Below are 21,481 nucleotides of genomic sequence, written 5' to 3' on the forward strand. Positions count from 1 at the left end.
CCTCTTTTTATATTGTGTATCCATTAACAAATTACTGTAGCTAGTTATTTTAATGCTTTTTCCTTAACTTTTTTTTTGAATTTTTGAATTTTATTTTATTTATTTTTTTATACAGCAGGTTCTTATTAGTCTTCAATTTTATACACATCGGTGTATACATGTCAATCCCAATCTCCCAATTCATCACACCACCACCCCCACCTGCCGCTGCTTTCCCCCCTTGGTGTCCATACGTTTGTTCTCTACGTCTGTGTCTCAATTTCTGCCCTGCATACCGGTTCATCTGTACCATTTTTCTAGGTTCCACATATATGCGTTAATATGCAATATTTGTTTTTCTCTTTCTGACTTACTTCACTCTGAATGACAGTCTCTAGATTCATCCACGTCTCTACAGATGAACCAATTTCGTTCCTTTTTATGGCTGAGTAATATTCCATTGTATATATGTATGTATGTGTGTATATATATATATATATATATATATATATATATATATATATATAAACTTTTTTATTAGAGTTAAATGGTTAGCACTCCACTGTACTATATTACAGTATTAGAGTATTCTGAATTTGACTATATACTTATCTTTACCAGTGTGTTTTGTATTTTATATGTTTTCATGTTACTAATTAGTGTGTTTTCATTTCAGCTGGAAGACTTTTTTCAGCATTTCTTGTAAGGCAGGTGTTGTGATGAGTTCCCTTAGCTTTTGTTTGTCTGGGGGAGTCTTTATCCCTTCTTCATTTCTGAAGGACAGCTTTGCCAGGTAAAGTATCCTTGGTTGGCAGTTTTCTTCTTTCAGCACTTTGAATATATCATCCTGCTCTCTCCTGCCCCATAAGTTTTCTGCTTAGAAATCCACCAGTAGCCTATTGGGGGTTCCCTTGAACTTTACACGCTTTTTTTCTCTTCCAGCTTTTAAGATTTTTCTTTGTCTTTGATTTTTGTCAATTTTATTAAACTGTGTCTTGGAGAGGATCAATTTAAATTGATTTGGTTTGGTGACCTATTAGCTTCATGAACCTGATATCCAAATGTCTCCTCAGTTTGGGAAAGTTCTCAACCATTATTTCATTAAATAAGCTTTCTGCACTCTTCTCCTTCTCAAACTCCAATAATTTGCAAAACGGTTCTTTTGTTGGTATCCCACAGAACACGTAGGCTTTTAAAATTCTTTTTCATTCCTTTTTCTTTTTTCTCCTGATTGAATGATTTCAGTTGATCTATCTTTGAGCTCACTTATTCTTTCCTTTGCTTGGTCAAGTCTGATGTTAGAGCTCTCTACTGATCATTGTATTCTTCAGCTTGAAAATTTCTTGTTTGGTTCTTATATATGTTTTCCATCTCTTCATTGAACTTCTCATTTTTTTCTTATATTGTTTTTATGATATTGTTATGTTGCTTATCTGTGTTCTATTACTCTTATCTAGAGTTCTATTGTAACTCTCTGAGCATCTTTTGAACAATTGTGAATTATTTGTTGGGCAATTCCTGTATCTTCATTTGTTTGAGACCAATTACTAGAGGTTTACTGTATTCCTTTGGTGGAGTCATGCTTCCCTGATTTTTTGTGATCCCTGTAGCCTAGTAAAGGTGTCTGCATTTGAAGAAGCAGTGACCTCCTCCAAACTATGGACTGACTAGTAAGAGAAGCCTTTTACCTGTGGGTGGGGGCATGCTGGAGCATGCTGTGATCCCAGGTCAAGTGCAGGGGTGTGTGGCTACGTCAGTTTTGGGGGTCAGTGTGATGTCTCTTTGGCTCAGGCCACTGGATTTCACAACATTGATATGTGTGGTCTCTGGTGAGTGATGCAGGCTGTTTTCAGTGGCTGCAAGGGCTGTCTGAGTCCTCAGTGGCATCGCTAGGTTCAATGGCTAGGTATCAGAGCAGACAGCAGTGATGGCCAGAGCTGGTGGTGTGCACACATTTGGCCATGGGAGCCAGCTACAGGGGCCAGTGAAGTGGCAGGGCCGGTTGCAGACGTACATGTATTTGTGGCACTACAAGTCAGGCAGCAAAGCTGGAGCCAACTATGGGTACACTGGTAGTTGCAGGGCCCCTGGTGGTTGATGTGTACTACTGTGACTGCTCAGTCTCACCATGAGCACGCAGCAGTGGAGACTGGTGACAGGGGCAGTCTTGGGGTGTGCAGGGGCACAGCTGGCAGGTCTAGCTGGCAGGTCTAGCTACCGGTGGGCACAGTGTTGCCTGCCGGTGACAGAAGACAGGACCACATCCTGACCCACAAGCAGCTGTGGGGGCCCTCGCAGTAGGCATGCTTTCCCATGGCTGCACAGTCTCTTCATGGGTGTACGCAGGTGATGGAGGCTGGTGATAGGCATCAGGTTGGCAGCAGCTTGCAAGTGCACAGCTGGAGGGGCTCCCATAGTAGTGAGGGTCTAGGCTGGAATCTTGCACTTGAGCAGCCACAGAGGCCTGGTTTGGCTGCTGATGTGGTTCCTGGGCTCCAGAGGGGATGGGTGTGGAGGAAGCAGGAAGGGACACAGGTGGCTGGAGTCAATGAATGTGAATACATGTGGGGTGAAAACTGGTGAAATCTGCAGGGGTTCTGTGACTACTGTGCTAGCCACTGGTTCCTTCTTCAGTGATGGAAGCTGCTGGGTTTCTCTGCAGTGCAGGTCACTGTGAACTCCTGCTGTGTGACTGCTACTGGTAGCCCCTGCTTTCATTCCTTGTTCCTAGGTGTCTCTATGTGTCTCTTTGTACAGTGCTCCAAAGGGCTGAGGAGGTTGATCACTTACCCACTTTTCTTTCCCAGCAAGGGGAACTCTTTCTAGCTGTGGAGTTCCCTCTTGGCATTGAACAATGTTGGCTTGGGGGATGGCATGATGCAGGCAAAATGAAGCTGCTTTGCTTCTTTTTTTGTGTGGTATTCTCAGTTTGTTGTTGTTGTTGTTGTTGTTCCACTGTGTTGCTGAAATTCTGTAAGTAGACTCCAGAGCTCTCCCAGGACTATTTTGTTTGTGGATAGCTGTCTAATTGTTGATCTTTGTGGGAAGGTGGAGGCTGGGGTCTCCTATGCTGCTGTTTTGGTTATGCTACTCTCTTGACTTGGCTTTAGAGTCTGTTCTTAATCACAGTTGTTGTTCCCCTTCAAAGTAATTTTAGAAAGCCAAACTTTTTTTATAGCAGTAGCAGCAGTAATATCTTCTTGAGTGCTTACTTGGTGGCAGGTTCTGTGCTAAGTTCATTTACAACCATTCCAAGCAATGGGTATTAGCACTGCATTTAGCCCGTAATGAAACTGAGGCTCCCCAAAGTTAAGCTGTTGTACTTTCTCAAGGTCACAGTGCTTGTAAGTGCCAGATCTAGGATTGGAACCCAGACAGTCTGACCCAGAGCCCATGTGCTTAACTATTTAGCTAAACTGCCTTTACCTTCATCTGGTAAAGGCGTCATTAAAAGTAATCATTATGTGCTGTTATTTAAAAATAAAAATGTGGTAAGGTGTAATATCCTAGAGCATGAGATGGAGGAGAGTTAATATATATTTAAACAGATTATCAAAGGGTGCAGGTCTGTGAATTCATGTCACCCTGTGGGGAGTTGAGGGATGACTTGCCAAATGGTTTATTGTCTGCTGCAATTCTCTTAGGTATTTCACTGAAATGCATGACGTCAGAGCCATAGGTCCCAAAGTTGGCTAATCACCAGAGTCACCTGTGGAACATTAACATTGCAGTTTCTGGGGCCCTACTGAGATTCCAGGATGAATCCCAGGGATCTGTAATTTTGAGCAGCCTTTCCAATGAGTCTAATGGTCACTGTTAGAGCCTTGTTCACCCAACCACATTCACTTCATGAAGGATACTTCAGTGACAGAATCCAAGTGCAGAAAAATCTTGATGTGATGGAGTGACACGCTGAACCTAACAAAATTAAATTTAAAGGGGGGGAAAAAGCATATATGAAAGGGGGTATAGATCTAGAGTTTCAGGTGTATACATACACGCACATATTGGGGTGAAGTTTTGTTTCTTTGGGTGAAGTTTTGTTTCTTTTGCATTCTGCCATTGGTGGTTATACAATATACATGTAATAATATTTCCTTGAGAGTTCTCTTAGTTATAAATTTGATTTGGTTGAATGAAGATTTCATATCACTACCATGGTAAGAAGGATTCTAGAACCGTCTCAGCATTCTTTATCCAAACTCCCTCCACCCTGGCCCCCACACGTCAGTTGAAAATCATAGCCCATTGAGCCATGGTTACTGAAGGTTGTGAAATCTGAAAACATTTGATTGGACTGTACAGAATCCATAATCTTTGCCCTAGAAAAGGAGCCACATATTTTACTCTACTCACGAGGTCATGATTGTCACTATGTGGCCGAATATGGGTCATTTTTTATTTCATTTCCCAAACAGTCCATGAAGATCACCCTATTATTTAGGACTCCTGATTCTTTTCTTACCTACTTTTTGGGTTACAGTGAAGAGTGTTTCTGAATTTTCTTTCTTTAAAAATTATTAGTTTCATTTTTATTTGTATTATTTTTGGTGTAGGTATATGTGCCCAAAATGACATTTACTACTTCCTTGTCTTAGGAAAAATGTTACACACTGTTTTTCTGTCATTTTTTTTTTCTTTTTTTAGTAAATATTTGCATTTCTATTGTGTGCCAGGTGTTGTGCTAGGCATCAGGGTACAATGATGAGTAAGACAGCTGTGGTGCTTGTTCTAAATATAGTGATTCATTTAGTGATGAAGATGGGGAAATAGTACATGAATAAAATAGGTAAAAATGCTGTGGAAGAAACAAAAAATAAGCTGACATAGAGTATAACATGAGGAGGCCTATTTTCGAGAGGATGGCTGGAGAAGACTATGAGGGGACATTTGGAACAGAAGGAAGTTGGAGCATTCTGTAAAGAGAACATGTACCAAGGTCTTAATGAGGTGGGGAAGAGCTGGTTTAGAACTGAGATAAGATCAGGGTGAAGCTAAGTTGGAGGAGAGAGAGAAAGAGAGCAGTGTGGGGAGATAGATATGCAGGTCCTTACTGAGTCTAGTGTGAGGTGTTTTAATTTTTTTTGAAGTGTGATAAGAAACTAGCACTGGATTGTAATAAAGGTATTACAACTGAGTAGGGCATGGTTGAAGGATGTGGATATAGGAAATCAGTTAAGAGGCTGCTATACTAGGCTAGGAGAGATTGTTGGTGGCTTGGACCAATGTGGTAGCAGTTGAGAGGGAGAGAGGTAGATGGATTCAGTAAATATTTTGGAGGTAGGATGAATGAACTTGCAGGTAGGTTGGATGTGTGAGCAGGGTGAGGAGGATTTCAGGAGTGGTCAACGAGGTAGACATAGGCCTCCAGTCTTTACTAAGTAGCTTTAGTAAGATGGCTTTTTGGGGAAAGTAATCTTTCAGACTTAAGTTTGAAACCGAAGTGGAGAAGTTAGGTAATCATTTGGATATATGGGTCTATTTTTCAGAGAAGGGGTTTCATTTGGAAATATAAATATGGGAGACATCAGTACAGAAAATGGAATTTAAACCAAGAAGTGGATGAGATCATTTACGACAGTATAGAGAAGGCAGATTTCTCAGGAGCTAACCTTGAGGGCCTCCATTGTTTAGATACTGGGGAGAGAAAGAGACTGATAAACAGTTGGCAGGAGGAAAACCAAGAGCATGCTGTGCTGCGAGCAAGTGAAGAAAATATTTCAGGGAGGAGGGAGTGGTCCACTGGGCCAAATGCTCCTCGAGATGATGAGTAGGGACAGTGTTGGCTAATGAGGCTTGATAACATGGTAGCCTTTGGGGGCTTTTCAGGGGCAGTTTTGGTGGAGTGGTAGGCAGATGCTGATTGGAATGGCCAGATGAGGGAATGGGAGTTTGTAAGGAAGGGGGATGTATAGACTGTTGATAACCTCTGTTTGTCTGTGAAGGGGGTGGGGCCCTCGAAGGGAATGGTGGGGCTAAGGGAAGCACCAGAGTTTATTTTTTTAGATAGGATATAGTGTTAAGTTGAACCATAAGAAATTGGTGACATTTGACTATTTTTGGCTTATGAGAATGGCAATTTCATATAATTTGACCTAATATAATATGTTATACTATTGAGGATGAGTTGCTTTTAGAAGGCGAGTTTGATGAAGCAGTGTTGAGGGAGTTTAACCAAAAGAATACAGCCTTTGAGCAATTGAGAGAGATGGGTTTGGAGCTCACCAGTGGAGTGTTGGTCTTTGACGTGGGGCGGGGAGGCACGTATTTTTTCAGTTGTAACAGGAAGGAAGAATGATACGCAGATTCAGCCATGCTTGAGTGATTACAGTGATGCCAATCCCAGCAGCTAGTGTCTTATATGGGGCAAATAATTATATAAGTTTTTGGATTTAGCAGTTAGGTGTATATAGATTGATTTTGTTCATAGGGCGGTGTGGGTACTGATCTTGGTTTGCTTGTAGTAGGCTCTAAATTTTCTCTCTCAAAAGTCTTTGCTATCAGTGATTTTTTTTTTCTCTCAGTCTTTCTTTTTCGCCAGAAGCAGAGTAAATCAAATATCATGACCTCCTTCCCCACTCCTTGGCAGTGCAACACTGTGGCCTCCCTGTAGAACTGATTAGCAAATCAAAGAATAAAGTGGTTTTCTCACAAGTGATTTTCTTGCCCTACAGAAAATTGTCTTTTTCAATATTACCATCAGCATTCTTTGACTTGTCAGCATAACTGAAACATTATCTATGATTTCTGTTACTTTAATGCAGACTGCAAGTGTATCTTTTTAAGGTCATATCATGCTTCTCTGTCGTGTGTACAGAATTTGCTTATGGAAGTATGTATATTTCAAGAATTTTAGCTGTTTGTAGCGAGACTTTATTCCACTTCATAATATAGTTTAAAAAATGATTTTCATTAGACCATTATGCTAACATATCTCTAGGCCATAATTTTCTCCATGGACTTATTAATTCAGTACAGAATTCCAGGTACTGATCATTAATTGTATCTTTAAAACTACAGTGAGATTGAAAGTCATCTTTAGTGCCTGCAGGATCATTTTTCATGGAACATCCATCGCCTGTAATGTTTATTTTGTATAATACTCTCATCCATGGGTTTCGGGACTGGGGCCATAGTGAGAATATTCGCAAAAGGAGGCTCTTTTTTCTCAGTGCGTTCTTTTAAGCTATAGGTGGCTTTGCTATATGCATGGCTCCAGAATTATCTTTTCCCGAAAGTACAGAAAGATCTGGAGAAACATGGGCACCCATGAATTAATTTATACATTATAAGTGTCGGATAAAACACGCAGCATCTTTAAAAGCTCTGGGATGGTGGTATTTTAGACTAAGCTAAGGTTTTATTTTATGGAGGTGTGTAGCTTTACTGCAGGCAAGACAAGGCAACATGTTCTAATTCTGCTTGGATTCAGAGGAACTTGATTTGCTGTTGTTACCTGCTGTGGTAGAAATTGCAAGCATCACTGAAGTAGGCCTGTATCTTCAGTATTGGAAATATTCAACAAAACTCATCAGTAGTGATTTCAAAAAGCCTCAGTCTGGGGTGTTGTGATAATGAGTGAAGAAAAGTTTTTCCCTTATTTCAGACAGCCTTTGATAGCATGTCCATTTAGGAAATTAAATACAGATTAGTCAGCTGTGTACCTAACTCTCAAATATTTTTAGCTTCTTTGGGTGAACTTTGGGTTAGGCCAAGGGGTCCCCTTTGGTCTTTCCACGAGAGCCAATCGACCAATATGGATGTGTGCCTATAAAGAAATATTTGTAGTGTAATATTGCTCAATTGCTGACTGGCAACCTCTGTGGTTCAACTAGCTTCTTTGGACCCTGACCTAGTGTGTCAGTGATCCAACAAGTTTCCTTTGCTTTGCCATTTCTAGTCAAGGACTGATCCATATTCTCTCTCTTGCTTTTCACGGGGGGAAGTGGGGCTTGTTTTGCAGGATGAGTTCTTTGCTAAGACCTTGCACTTTCTGCTTCTCTATACATTGATGAACAGGCTTGAGTTCTCCCTTGTAGGACGTGGCACCCCACGCTAGAGGTGACAGTTGCCTTAAAGGACTACAGTTCTGACCTGTAGGGGGCTCTTTCTATCATACGTGTCTAAGTAGAGAAGCCTGTGAGAGCATCTTTCAGGTCTGAGGAGGTCCATGGCCATCTTGTGCTCTTTGTTTCTTCAACGTCTAGGCTTTGGTTATTCACCTCCAGTGTTGTCTCTCCCACTCACCCTCAAGGTACCTTCCTGCTGGTTTGCCTCTCATCTTGGCTATAGTAAGTCCCCTACATACGAACCTTCAAGCTGTGAACTTTCAAAGATGCGAACGTATTATAAACTTACTACAGTACAGTGCTATCAATATATAGCCGATTGTGTTCGTTGGGTACCTAGGCTAACTTTGTTGGACTTACGAACAAATTGGACTTAAAGACGCGCTCTTGGAATGGAACTCATTCGTATGTAGGGGACTTACTGTACTTTTTTTCTTATTCCAAAATATCTCCCTTAGTCCCTTCAGACTTCTGTCACCTCTCTCACAGTTTGCTGAAGTGGTCTTCTCTTGGTAGATAGCACTCTGTTGATTTCTCCCCACCCCTTGCTGAACTGGTCAGTACTTGGAACTTGAATCTTTCTTATTCTTGGCCTCCCCATTACAAAATCCACAACCACTCATAACGGACTAAAGAAAAGTATAAATACCCTTAACCAGTTTTTTCCATCTTGATTATGGCCTTCCTTATGTATTTTTTATCAAAAGAGGATCAATCATGTCATACATACTATGTTTTTCATACATACTATTTTAAAACTGGGTTTTCTTCACTGTATCTCCTGAAAGTAACTTCCCAATATTTCTTTTTTTTGAAAATTTGTATTTCTAACTTTTTAGTGACTGAAAACTGTTTCATGATATTAGATGTATCACTTGACCAGTCCTTCACTTTGGGACATGTAGGTGTTTTTTCTTCTTCTTTTCCTTCCCCGTTTCTGTCTTCCTGTTATTTACTGGTGAGAGAATTTTTGTTTCTGGGTGTACGGATTTGTTTATTTTCTATGCATATATTTTATTAAACCTTAATGTGGACATTTTTGGGGTCATAGCGCAGGCTATTGCTATTGCTATTGCTGTGGCACAAATGCAATGTCACCTTGTGTATTCAGACAGGGACCCATATCTAATGCACATCTGTCTTTCCAGCATGTAGCCTTATACCTGTACAGTGGGTGTTCACTGAAGAATTATTGTTGAGTTGAAGAAATGTGAGGGCCATGTGATAAACATATAAGTACTATGTATTTGGGACCCAAGATATAGGAGTGAACAAGACAAAGATTGTCATTGCTCTCATAAGTTGAAGGGTTATTCTATATAGCATGGTTTATGTTTAGAGGTGGCAAGCCTCTACATGTGAGGATCAATTAAAAAAACCGAAAGATGCACAGTAGTATAGTAGGAGCAATCTAAATGACTTACAGCGCAGTTGCTTGGGGAAAGTTCATGCCAATCTTTTTCATAATATAGCTAATTAAGAGTTGACTAGTTGATTTTTCTATTGATGATAGTTCTTCTTTAGGATTGTTCACTAGTGTTACTGATTGAAATGGAATGATCTTTTTTAGGTTCATACATTTTTGCTCTTATAAGTAACTGGAATCAATTATAGTTAAATTTAAAATTTCATATCTGAGTATAATATGGTGTTGTACTTAGTGATTTTAGAGACCTGAAGATCTTTTAGGGCTGGGTTTGGGGTAATAGGAAATATAGCCCCCAATATTTTTGGTCTTTCTGTTGCACATTTTAAAATATGACTAAACGAAGATTGCAGCCATGGAGAAGATTTTCTGCTGTAAATTGGTGTTTTAACAGCCAGCTGTATGCGTTCATGCGTTCTGTGATCCCACTTATAAAAGTGGATAGTGAAGGGTGAGTAGCTGCCCTCTTGGTCAGGCACATAGTTTAAAAAAAATGTTGTGTGTCTCAGCAGAGCTATATTAGAGTTTCATATAGCTGCCTTTTTCTTTTTTATTGTAGGGCCAGCTCTCAATGTTGCAAGAAAAAATAGACCATTTGGAACGTTTGCTAGCTGAGAATAATGAGATCATCTCAAATATTAGAGACTCGGTCATCAATTTGAGTGAGTCTGTGGAGGATGGTTCGAAAAGCTCAAAAGGCAATTTCAGCCAAGGTGCTGGCTCACCTCTTCTGCCATCGAAACAGCTGTCTCTCACAGTTGACCCTGGAGACTGTCTGTTTGCTTCGCAAAGTGGAAGTCAGAGTTCAGATGTGCAGGTAATGTATGCATTCGTTAATAATCACTGGGCTGGGCTTCCCTGGTGGCGCAGTGGTTGAGAGTCTGCCTGCCAATGCAGGGGACACGGGTTTGAGCCCTGGTCTGGGAAGGTCCCACATGCCGTGGAGCAACTAGGTCCGTGAGCCACAATTACTGAGCCTGCGCGTCTGGAGCCTGTGCTCCGCAACAGGAGAGGCCATGATAGTGAGAGGCCGGTGCACCGCGATGAAGAGTGGCCCCCGCTTGCCACAACTAGAGAAAGCCCTCGCACAGAAACGAAGACCCAACACAGCCAAAAATAAATAAATTAATTAAATTTAAAAAAAAAGTTTGCCTTCAATTAAAAAAAAAAAGAATAATCACTGGGCTTTGATTTGTTTTTGTTTTTTTAGATTTGATCTGGTATCTGTTCTTAGTTGCTGAATTCTCTGGATTATCGTTTCTATTTTTATAAAATCATTTGATTAGTCAAATGATCATTAATGTTCTTTTTAGTGATAAATTTCTGTAATTCTGTGTTTCTCCTAATTTTTCTTATTTTATACTTCCTGACTATGGCCTTTTCTGTATGCTTCTTAGGTCTTATTTTCTGTAGTAGTTGAAGATCTTCAGAGGTTTAAATCTGGCCAAAGAGATTTTGTTTACCTTCCTTTGGAGAGTACCAGAAAAGCCCTACTCTTAGTATATATCTGTTCTACATTATAGGTTTCACACAGTGTAAGGTTAGATTCTTTTTACTGAATATGCCTTTGTGAGAGGGAAGGGAAATGTTCTAGAGCTGTGCTGTCCAGGACGGAGGCTGCTGTCCACCTGCGGTTAATGAGCACTTCAAGTGTGGCTAATTTGAGTTGAGATGTGCACTAATATCCACACAGAGTGTTGAAGAGTTAGTGTGAAAAAAAGAATGTAAAATATCTTGCTCATTCTTATATTGATTACATGTTGGGATGGTAAAATTTCGAATATATCGGGTTAAAAAATATATCATCAAAATTAATTTTACCTATTTCATTTTACTAGAAAATTTTAAATTATGTATTTGGCTTGCATAATATTTCCCTCGGGTAGCACTGTTCTAGAGGGTAGAGGAGTTGAAAACTAAGGTGAGAAAGGACTTCTGCCTTTCTTAAACTTTGGGTGTGTCACTCATATTTGCTCTGTTCTACAAATTGGCAAAGAGCTATTTTAACGTTGTACCTTAGACTGGAAACTGGAACTTGGTGACAGGACCCTGGGGTGTGAATATTTTAAAGTTGGACAAAAGGAGTTGGCTCTGGCCTTGCTTCAGAGTAGAAGTTTTCATTAACTCTTGGGGACAGAGAACATGATATGATCTCGAGGCCATGGCTCACAGGCCACGCCAGAAGCTGGGGACAGTGGAGCTGCCCGGGCTGCGTGCCTACAGCCTCATCAGCCTAGTGTGTGGCCAGGTTCAGATAGGATCACGATCCTGGGCTTTGAAGGGGTATCTATTTCTGTGAGGCTTGGCTTTGTTTAAGTTTTAATTAAGTACCTTTTAAAGGGAGATGATAAAATCTTTTTTGGGGGGGAGGGGAAGGGTCTAAATCTGAGCTGGACAGAAAGGAGCTGCAGAGCAGCCATGGAAATCAGGCAGAGCAAGGCAGCAGGGTACTGGGAAAGCTGCAGGGCCCAAGAAAGACCTGGAAGGAATAGCAGAGAGTGCTCTCACATCCTCTTATCCAGCTGGTTCCCAAAGATTTGTTCTCATCCTTGGGAGTATTTTATTTTAGTTATGAACTTCCAAGTGAACGATATATTATTGTTTTAAAATACTTTGTATTCACTTTTATATAATTTGCTTATCTTAAAAAAATTTGTAACCCATTTCTGTATTTATTAAGATGTAATTTTTTAGTTTGAATTTTACCAAAGAAGGTTTGTGTTCTTTGTTACACTTACTGTTATAGAGAGTATGAAAAATAAGTTTTTAGGTTTGTTTGGCTTTGTTTTTCTGTAATATTTTTTTCCTTTGTGTCCAAATAGATTATTATCTAGAAGGAACACTACATTGGAAACTTAGAAAATATTTGAACAGTAAAAGCTAAATCTCAATGTAAAAAATTCTTCCAATTTTAAACCTAGTTGACCCTGTTATAGTTTTATTTTTAGAATAAAAAAGGTAAACATACATAGGCGAAATTAAAGAATAGCTAAAGATCCATTTCCATTCAGATACAGATTTTAAAACATAGGAGATTGATTATAATATAAAGACGAAGTAGAAAATAATTTTCAGTACTGTGTTTGAAAATGCTAAAATATTTGATCATGATGAAATTTTTTTTGGTTTGCTCTTCAGTTCCCATCATTTTCTATTAAATTGTATTGGAAGTAAAGCAAGGGAAGAATTGTATGAAGGTATTTTATATTAGAAGCAGAAGAGGAAGGGGATTATTTATCAGGTTAATTATATAATACAAATAGCATTTTAATCCTTTGAATGGTGATTAAATATTTTCTGCCTTAAACTCTTTAGTTAATGTCTACAGAAATAGTTTTATCTTTTAAAATATATATACAGAGTACAGCAAGGAATAGTTTTGAGCAAATATTTCCAACATTAAGTTTAAATTAATAATGGTTATACATGATTAAATTTAACTTTTTTTTTTGTCTCATATTTTTAGATGTTGGATGTTTACAGTCTAATTCCTTTTGACAATCCGGATGGTGGAGTTTGGAAGCAAGGATTTGACATTACTTACAAAGCTGATGAATGGGATACTAAGCCCCTTCAAGTCTTTGTGGTGCCTCATTCCCATAACGACCCAGGTAAAATTTGCACTTCAAAAATCTAGAGGTTAATAAGCCCTTGTAGGCCCAGAGTATTTTAGTGAGAATCTGGTATAACCCACTTCTCAAATTTTTGAGACGTTATTCTCTGACTTTTAACAATAACATATTTATTTTATATGTAGTTGTGTTCTCATTTTATCAATTTATGAGCCATTCAAGGATAATACTTGTATAGTATGAAATAGGAATAAACACAAGAAGGTCTTAGCTTTGGGAGATGAAAAGTTACATGCATTTAAGGTACTGATAGTTCATTTCAGTTACTTCTTACGTATTGTGTGGGAGAATTATTTCACATCCATAAACTCTATGTTAGAAAACTCAGAGTGCTCTTGGGAAAGTTTGTATCTTTAAAATGTAGAAACAGTGTAAAGTGGTTAAGAGCCTTGATGTTAAGCAGACATGAGAGTGAGTCCCAATCCCAACAGTGTTAAACAACTTTAGGCCAGCTTCTTAACATGAGAGTAAGTTTTTTCCCAGGTGGAATCAGGATAAAGTACTTACTTCATAGGGTAAAATGTTAAAGGTATGTTACACAGCCCTAGAGTAACTGCTATCATTATCATTAATGTTATTATTCTTTCATATGACAACTTTTGTTATTTACTGAGGCCAGAGATTTTCCCCCCAAGGTAAAGGGAAGTTGCTAAAATGATGATGGGAAATGTGATTCGATGTTTATCTCTGTTAGTGTGAGGACACAGGCACTGAGTAAATGCCCAGTGAATTAAGTTGCAGGATTTTTTTTTGGAATATACTTCCAAAGACCTCTTTTGAATGACTGACTTTTGCTTCTATTTGTTATTTTTCTCAATTTCATTATTACTCTCAGAGGCACCATATTCATTTACTACTTTGAAGGTTTTTTTCTTTATTACCAATTTTCAATTTTGTCATACTATATTCTTTTCAACTAGTTTATTGTTATGTATTTCTTTCTGTTTCTAAGACAGTAGAACTTGTTACTTTATGTCTGGACAAATGATTTGGTGAAGCTGTGTGTGTGTGTGTGTGTGTGTGTGTGCACGCATGCGCCCTGCTTTTGGGTGTGAGAGATAGTCTGGGAGATGGAGCTTGGATGCTGAAGTGTTTGAATTTCCAGTATACTTCAATATTTAGTATACACAGAGGTATAGTATATGTGAAATCAATATTGTTCTGGAAATTTGTGATGAGCAGTTACTACACATCAGCTTCTGACTTGATTTCCTTGTCTTTGGTCTTAATGTCTTTATCTTTTCCTAAAATTCCCTATTAGTCTTGTTAACTTTTCCTCTTGTATGTTTTATATCACCTTCCTCCTTAATCTTAACCTTGCCCTTCAAATCAAACCTCAGGGTTGCCTGGGCATTGAATAAAGGCTGCAGAGATTTGGAGCCAGGCAGAATGAAGCAGACCTTCTGGTGTCCTTGGGCTTGTTTATCTATAAAATGTAGAAAATTGTGTATCTATAAAGCGGAGGTCATATAGTGGACAAGAATTAGTTATAAAGTAAGTACAAAAGGTGATGAAAATCACATCTGATAAAAATTCCTTTTGCTGTTTATCCCCTTGAGCACCAGATTAAATAGTACATTTGCATTTAGGGGACACATATGAAAAAACACACTGTCTTTGTTTATATCTGGACTCCCTCAGTGAGGTGAGGTGCTCACACTTTACATGTGGGATCTGAGAATTGCCTGTAGGACTGCAGATTTTTTTTTTCTGTAAATCTCATTTACTCTGAAATAGTCCCTCATTGAGTGAGATAGTGGCAGAGCCACTTTTATTATTTAAATTGTTCTCTCCTCCTCTTTTCTCTGCCAATCATGTATCGTTTAATTCTTGTCACTTAATTGGGTATGTGATGTGATTCCATTGTATACTATTCCTCGTAGGCTTATAAATACACTTAACAGTGTGTTTTACAAAGAGCTTCTAATGTGAACCCAACTCTCCTCCCTTTTTGATTTTTTACAGACCTTTATTATCCTTTCCTCTTTTCTGCCATCCTCAGTTTCCACCAATCTCATTTCTTGTTATTCTATAACGTGGGCTCTTAACTGAAATAATAAAATTTGTAGTTTACCAGGCAATGTGCCAAACGTTTTATAAACATCTAATGTTCACAATAACTTTTGAAGGTTAGTGCCACTATTCATGATGAAGGTGTTACCAACTTGCCAAGGTTACACAGGCAGTAAGTGGCACCAGACTACTTCCCTGTTAGTTTACCTGGATCTCCCACCCAGATAAACTTGAGTGGCAGAAAACATGTGTCTCTTGTTACACTCTGTCCTCATTGCCTAGCCCAGCACTTGGCATGTAGTAATCACTACATATATGTAAGGCCTTCACTGACCTGCCTCCGTGCCCTTTTCACACTGTGTACACACACACACACACACACACACACACGCATTCATGCTTGCCTATAGGCAGAAATATTAACTTCTGCTTGGTCTCCTTCCTGGAGTGTAAGCTCAATGAGGGCTCAAACTTTGTCTTATTAGCCACTGGGGTGCTAATGCCTAGAACAGTAATCAACACATAGTACAGACTCATTCAGTTAAATAAGTTAACAAAGGAATGTGACTCTGCAGATTCAGATGAAACAGTTGACTTATTCTTTGGCCTATACGTTTAACTTCCCTCCTTCACTTCTTCCTGCTGTCTACTTATTTCCATTCCTTTAAAAAATAGCAGTCTCTCGGCTTCTTGGCGGTAGCTGTCTCTTCGGCCTTTTACTTAAATTCCAGGACTTGAATTTACCGCCATGTCCTCTGAAGAAGGGAAGCTCTTCGTGGGAGGGCTCAACTTCAACACTGATGAGCAGGCTCTGGAAGACCACTTCAGCAGCTTCGGACCTATTTCTGAGGTGGTTGTTGTCAAGGACCGGGAGACTCAGCGATCCCGGGGTTTTGGCTTCATCACCTTCACCAATCCAGAGCATGCCTCAGATGCCATGAGAGCCATGAATGGAGAGTCTCTGGACGGTCGTCAGATCCGTGTAGACCACGCGGGCAAGTCGGCCCGGGGAACAAGAGGGGGTGCCTTTGGGGCCTGTGGGCGTGGTCGCAGCTACTCTAGAGGTGGTGGGGACCAGGGCTATGGAAGTGGCAGGTATGACAGCCGACCTGGAGGATATGGATATGGATATGGAAGGTCCAGAGACTATGGCGGCAGAAGCCAGGGTGGTTATGACCGCTACTCAGGAGGAAATTACAGGGATAATTATGACAACTGAGATGAGGCATGCACACCTAATGTAGATACACAAGGAATAAAACTTCTTCTGATCCAGGACCATCCCTCCAAATGGCTGTATTTATAAAGATTTTTGGAGCTGCACTGAAACATCTGTTTTAGTTACATCAATTTTTTTTTTTGAGTAGAGCTCCCAAGGTAGCTTGTTAAAGACCTTTCAGAAAGTTCCATGTGTTTTTTTAAATTTTTCTCCCATTTAAAGACAAATTCTGAGACGTTTGTGGAGTCTGGATATTTTTTCCTTTTTTACCAGTTTTTTAGTTCGGGCTCTCAGGAATGTTGGTTCTGGCAAAAAATGTTTGGCCAGACTGATTTTTTTAAATAATGTGCATCTAGGAACATTTTAAACACCTGTACACAATGTTTAATCGTGATTAGGAAGCAATTTCTGACTGTAACTATAAGAAATGAAGAACATGATTACTTAGAGGTGTTTTTTACTCCAGATCTCTGCCTTGATTATATAGAAGTTTCTTAAAAATATTTGTGTGTCATTTTTTTTTAATACTGGAAGAAAAAAATATTCTGTTGTGTTTCATGTAGCGTTTAGGATGTCTTTCACCGAGTTGATTAAAAAGATGAAATCTGAAAACAAAAAAAAAAAAAAAAAAAAAATAGCTTATTTAAAATGCACTTTTAAATACCAGTAACAGACGATATTAAGCTCTTAAAGGGCAGGGACTGCCTCTGCCCTTTAGACTTTGTTTGCATTAAGCTTCCTTCCTGTTGCAGTTAGTATGTTGTTTTGTGAGAAGACATTATGAATAACTGTTCCTGACTGTAATAAGTGAATCTGTCTGTTGGTATCCTAGCAACCACAGTTGAATCTTTTTGTCTTAGTGAAAGATGTTAATGACCCTTACCCTCAGGCCCCTCTCCACTTGAGACAAAAATAATGGTCAGAAACAGACCTTTAAAACTAAAGTAATTTTTGCTATCAAGCAAAATGCTAGAGAAGAACCTGACTTTTCTTAATAATTTTCACTGCTCCTTAACAAGAGTAGAATTTAGATAAACTAAATTATTCTGTGAAAAACTGAATCACTCAGATCATGAAAAACCACTCTTTCAGTAGAGAAGAAGAGATAAGTATGTACACATACATTCCAAGTCAAAGTGTGACTCTGATGGGAAATCTTTGTATAATACTCCTAAATGAATGTGCAATTAAGGCAGTTTACTTTCTAAATGAAATTTATAGAGATTTGTTTCCATTTTCTGCCACAACAATTTAAAACAAACTTTAGCTCAGTAGTTTATCAGTGAAGTGTTGTCTGTTGGGGATAGAGTTTAGAAGATTCCTATATTTAGTCACCGTACTTAAAAAATTATGTTGCTGTATTTTTATATGTGGAGATATTTTTCTTTTGGGATCAAATTGGAAAGATAAATTTCAATTTATATTTGTATATTAATAAAATTCCTAATTATGTCTTCTTCCAGTCCATAAGGACATGTAACAATTATCATATAATATTTTACATGGTTTATATGAGATAAAACAAAGTTGGAAAGGAATTGTTAAGTAAATACTGATAATTTTGTACCGTTATGCTTTTGAAAAGTTTTGAATCATAGACCATGAAATTAAATGTTAGTTGATTGATACATGTTCATGTTGTATTTAATAAGCTGATTAAAACACAGTTAAAGCACCTTTGTATCTACAATCTTAATTCTTTGCTTCCCGCTAGTTAAACTGCTGAAATATTTAGTTAATTTTCCTTCAAAGAAATCACAGTGTGTAGAGAGAGAAGATAAGGTATACTAAATGAAAAATTGGACAGCATATTGTTAGTTAAGCAATTTGTAAAATGAGCGTTAGAAAATAATCCCCCGTGTGGTATGACTCCAAAACAGAAGGAAGACCTAGGCCCAAGAGTCACAATGGAAAATAATTTTCTTTTATGCATTTGCAGTTCTTCTGCAGAATTTTTATTGACTCGATTGAGTGATTAGGATTTTCAGCCTTTTTTTTTTTTTGAAAATTAAGAGAACAGATTTTTGCATTTAGTATTATATGATAATTTGGAATGAATTTGTTTATGTATCCTTATTCTTAAAAAGTTTGTGAAAAAGAACAAAAACATATGAGGACATCACAGTGTAATGTTATTTCACAGCTTTTCTGTTCAAATACTGTTAAGCACGGTCAGAAGAAACCAGTTCTGGCCAGCCATGGTTGAGTACTGCGCATGTAGGTGAAAGGCAGTGGGGACAGAACTCGGGCTGCCAAAGGAACCTGCCTAGTGGAATGAGATGGTCAGGAGAAGGAGAGCTTTGTACGCGGGCACAGTTTGGGGAGTATATTTTTCTGTTGAGTTATTGTGGGATAAAGCGAGTTCTTCGGTTTTGGCTACTGTGACGGGAAATTTGCGTTTCTGGAGCTAAGATACTATGACATTCATTGCCCGTCCTGCCTCAGGGTGTGTTTGGTGTGTGTTACTTCATGGAATCTGTCCTGCAACCCTGAGAAGTGGTAAATTTAAACCCCATTGACCAGGTGAGGACAGAAAGGTTAGAGGAAGTGTAGTTATTTGTTCCAGGTCAGTCAGTCATAAATAAATGGGCAGAGGAGTGAATTGGATCTCAGATTTACCTGATTGTAAGATCCACGTTCTTTCCATTTTGTATACTGCCGCTTAAGGTGCTTTATTTAGTTCAAATGATGCTAGTATTTCTTTTCTTCTTGCTTTATGGGCATTAGCTAATTTAGCACATTTATCTGAACTTTGTGTTGTTAATAGAGTTGCCAGATTTAGCTGGGAAAAAAAAAAGCAAAACAGGCTGCTCAGTTAAATTTAAATTTCCTATAAACAATGAATAATTTTTTTACGTGTGTTGCAAATATTGTATGGGACACACTTACACTAAACATTTATTATTTATCTGAAGTTCAAATTTAACCTGGCATCCTGTATTTTATTGGGCAATCTTAATTGTTAAGAAATTGTGGCATTTAAAAGTTAAATATTTACATGGCTCTTTAGGGTTGTCTTTTTAAGAGATCTCTAGAATTGGTATATTGAGGTTCCTTTTTAGAGGGAAAAAGTCTGATTGGGCTCTGACTGGGCTGTATTCCTTAGGAGCACAAATGTCAGGTAGCACCTAAGAGATGTAGGTGATCATTAAACATCTCCCGATTCCCCTATTTTGATTACGTTTGTCTGTCATCAATCCTGGGTGCATCAGAGCTCACCAGTATGCTGCTTACACAAATAATTGCTGGTACTATGGGAATTTACTATGTTCCAGGCGCTGTTCTAGGTATTTTACATGTATTGAATCCATCACTCCTCTCAGCAACTTTATGACAAAAAATCCTGTTTTTACCCTCATTTCGCAGATGAGAAAACTGAGGCAGAAGAGAGGATAAGTAATGTGTCAGTGGCAGGGCTGGGTTTGAACCCAAGCCATCTGGTTCTGGAATCAGAACTTGTAACCATTAAATATTGCCTCTAGCAGGTAATACTTCTGAACCCATAGGAGAGCTTTTAGGAAGAAAGTCTTTTAAGTTTTTCCAAGCCAAATGTCATCTACTTTAGTATTATTAATCACGTAAAACATTTTAGTAACTCTCTTGCAAAAGTAGGTTCCTCATTGCACTGTTTCCTCTCCTTTTTTTCTTCTCTTCTATCCTTATTGAAACATACGTCTTTGTCCTTAAATACTAAATTAGTACATGAAATGGTGAGTGGTTTTCCTCATTGCTACATCTTTTACAATTAGAAAGTGATTGAGAAGCCATATTTTCCAGCTTTTAAATGGTTTCTTCTAGAAGCTTTGATTATTTGCCCAGTATTGGCTTACTCATAAGGCTAAGTACGTAGACTCCTCACATATCCTAAGAGTAATGCCTCAAAGGAATATACATGTCTCTCATATTATAGACAACCAAACTCTATTTGGAGAGGACTTATTAGGCCTGAAGTGTCCTCATTTGGTGTGAGTAGATACTCATGGATGAAATTCTTAACAAGAGAGGGAAGTAACTTTAGCACAGACTTAGAAAATATTTTGGAGGTTGATCTCACAATTGCAGGTGTCAGGTATCAAGGTATGCAGGTCTTTTAAAGGACATTTAGAAAAGCAGTACAGTAAGAGGTCACATTTGGCCATTATACATATACAGCTGCGGGGTGAACAAAACCCCAGCTGTCCTAATAGTAATGCAAATAGGTTCTTGTGGTGTGGGATAGAATTTCCAGTGACAGCATCTTACATGGGTTCAAAAAAAATGCCGTATCTCAAACAAGTTAATGGAAGTGAAGCTGATATGCTTTAAAAACTATTAGATGACACTGAATCACCTGGCAAAAAGGTTGGGTTATTTTGAAAATCTGGGTTTAAAAGCATTTAGAGGAATCAGCAGGTTTGCAGGTTTCCAAAGACTCAGCTTCATCTTTGATTCTCCCTCTACTCTCTTCTGGAAACTTAAGTCAATTAGTAAACGTGCTTCATTTTGCCTCTTTGGCCTCTTATTTCCCTCTGTTTGTTTCCACTGCGATCCATTACCATATTTCAGCAGGATTATTGCAGTGACCTCATTTCCTCTTTTTCTTCTGCTTTACCTTGTTAGTTAGTCTATCCTTTATACTCACAGTCCAGTTATTTTTGAAAACACAGCTCAGAATACCTTAACTTCCTTCCTCCTAAGTTCTTGGTGAGAAACAAGGATCGTTTAGAAGGTTTCTGTGATCTGACCCCTACTTCTATTTATCTCACCATGCTCCCACCATGGAAGCTGCGGTGCAGCCATACCCAACTGCCTCCTGCTACCTGAAGCTGACACACAGTTTCATGGCTTAGTGTCTTTTCCATATCCTCTTCCGCATTTGGAACTTCCACCTTTTCTCTCTAACCAGATGACATCTAATTTAAGAATCTCTCTTCTGTCCTTCTGGTAGGAATTTACCATTTCTTTATTCCCACGGCATTTGGTTCATATTTTCACTGTAGAATCTGTTTTCATTTAGCTTAGCTTTATCGTTTTGCCCTTATTAGATGCTTGGTTTGTGTTTGAACGAATAAACCAGAACAGAATGTTAATTAAAACTCTTCCACAGTTTATAAGGGGGGAAAATAAGCTTATTTTATAATAGAAATGTTGGAATTAAAATTAA

The 21,481-nt window shown here is 38.6% G+C and overlaps 2 protein-coding genes across 2 annotated transcripts in view; both read left to right on the forward strand.

Annotated features, from left to right (window-relative positions):
• MAN2A1 (mannosidase alpha class 2A member 1) overlaps nt 1-21,481 on the forward strand; it is a 162,257-nt gene that overhangs the window by 19,901 nt on the left and 120,875 nt on the right. The window contains exons 2-3 of the mRNA XM_036847857.1: nt 10,034-10,291; nt 12,941-13,085. Of these exons, the coding sequence (XP_036703752.1) occupies nt 10,034-10,291; nt 12,941-13,085 (403 nt within the window). The remainder of the gene's footprint in view (nt 1-10,033; nt 10,292-12,940; nt 13,086-21,481) is intronic.
• LOC118892854 (RNA-binding protein 3-like) lies at nt 15,778-16,950 on the forward strand. The gene has a single exon (XM_036847860.1). It carries the CDS (start codon nt 15,868-15,870, stop codon nt 16,336-16,338), a length of 471 nt encoding a protein of 156 aa, XP_036703755.1. The 5' UTR covers nt 15,778-15,867; the 3' UTR covers nt 16,339-16,950.

Source organism: Balaenoptera musculus, chromosome 3, assembly GCF_009873245.2.
Source record: "Balaenoptera musculus isolate JJ_BM4_2016_0621 chromosome 3, mBalMus1.pri.v3, whole genome shotgun sequence".
Lineage (NCBI taxonomy): Eukaryota > Metazoa > Chordata > Mammalia > Artiodactyla > Balaenopteridae > Balaenoptera > Balaenoptera musculus.

Bases quoted from the DNA above. Each gene is read 5' to 3' on its own strand.
- LOC118892854 (XM_036847860.1), top strand. From the start codon at position 15,868: ATGTCCTCTGAAGAAGGGAAGCTCTTCGTGGGAGGGCTCAACTTCAAC.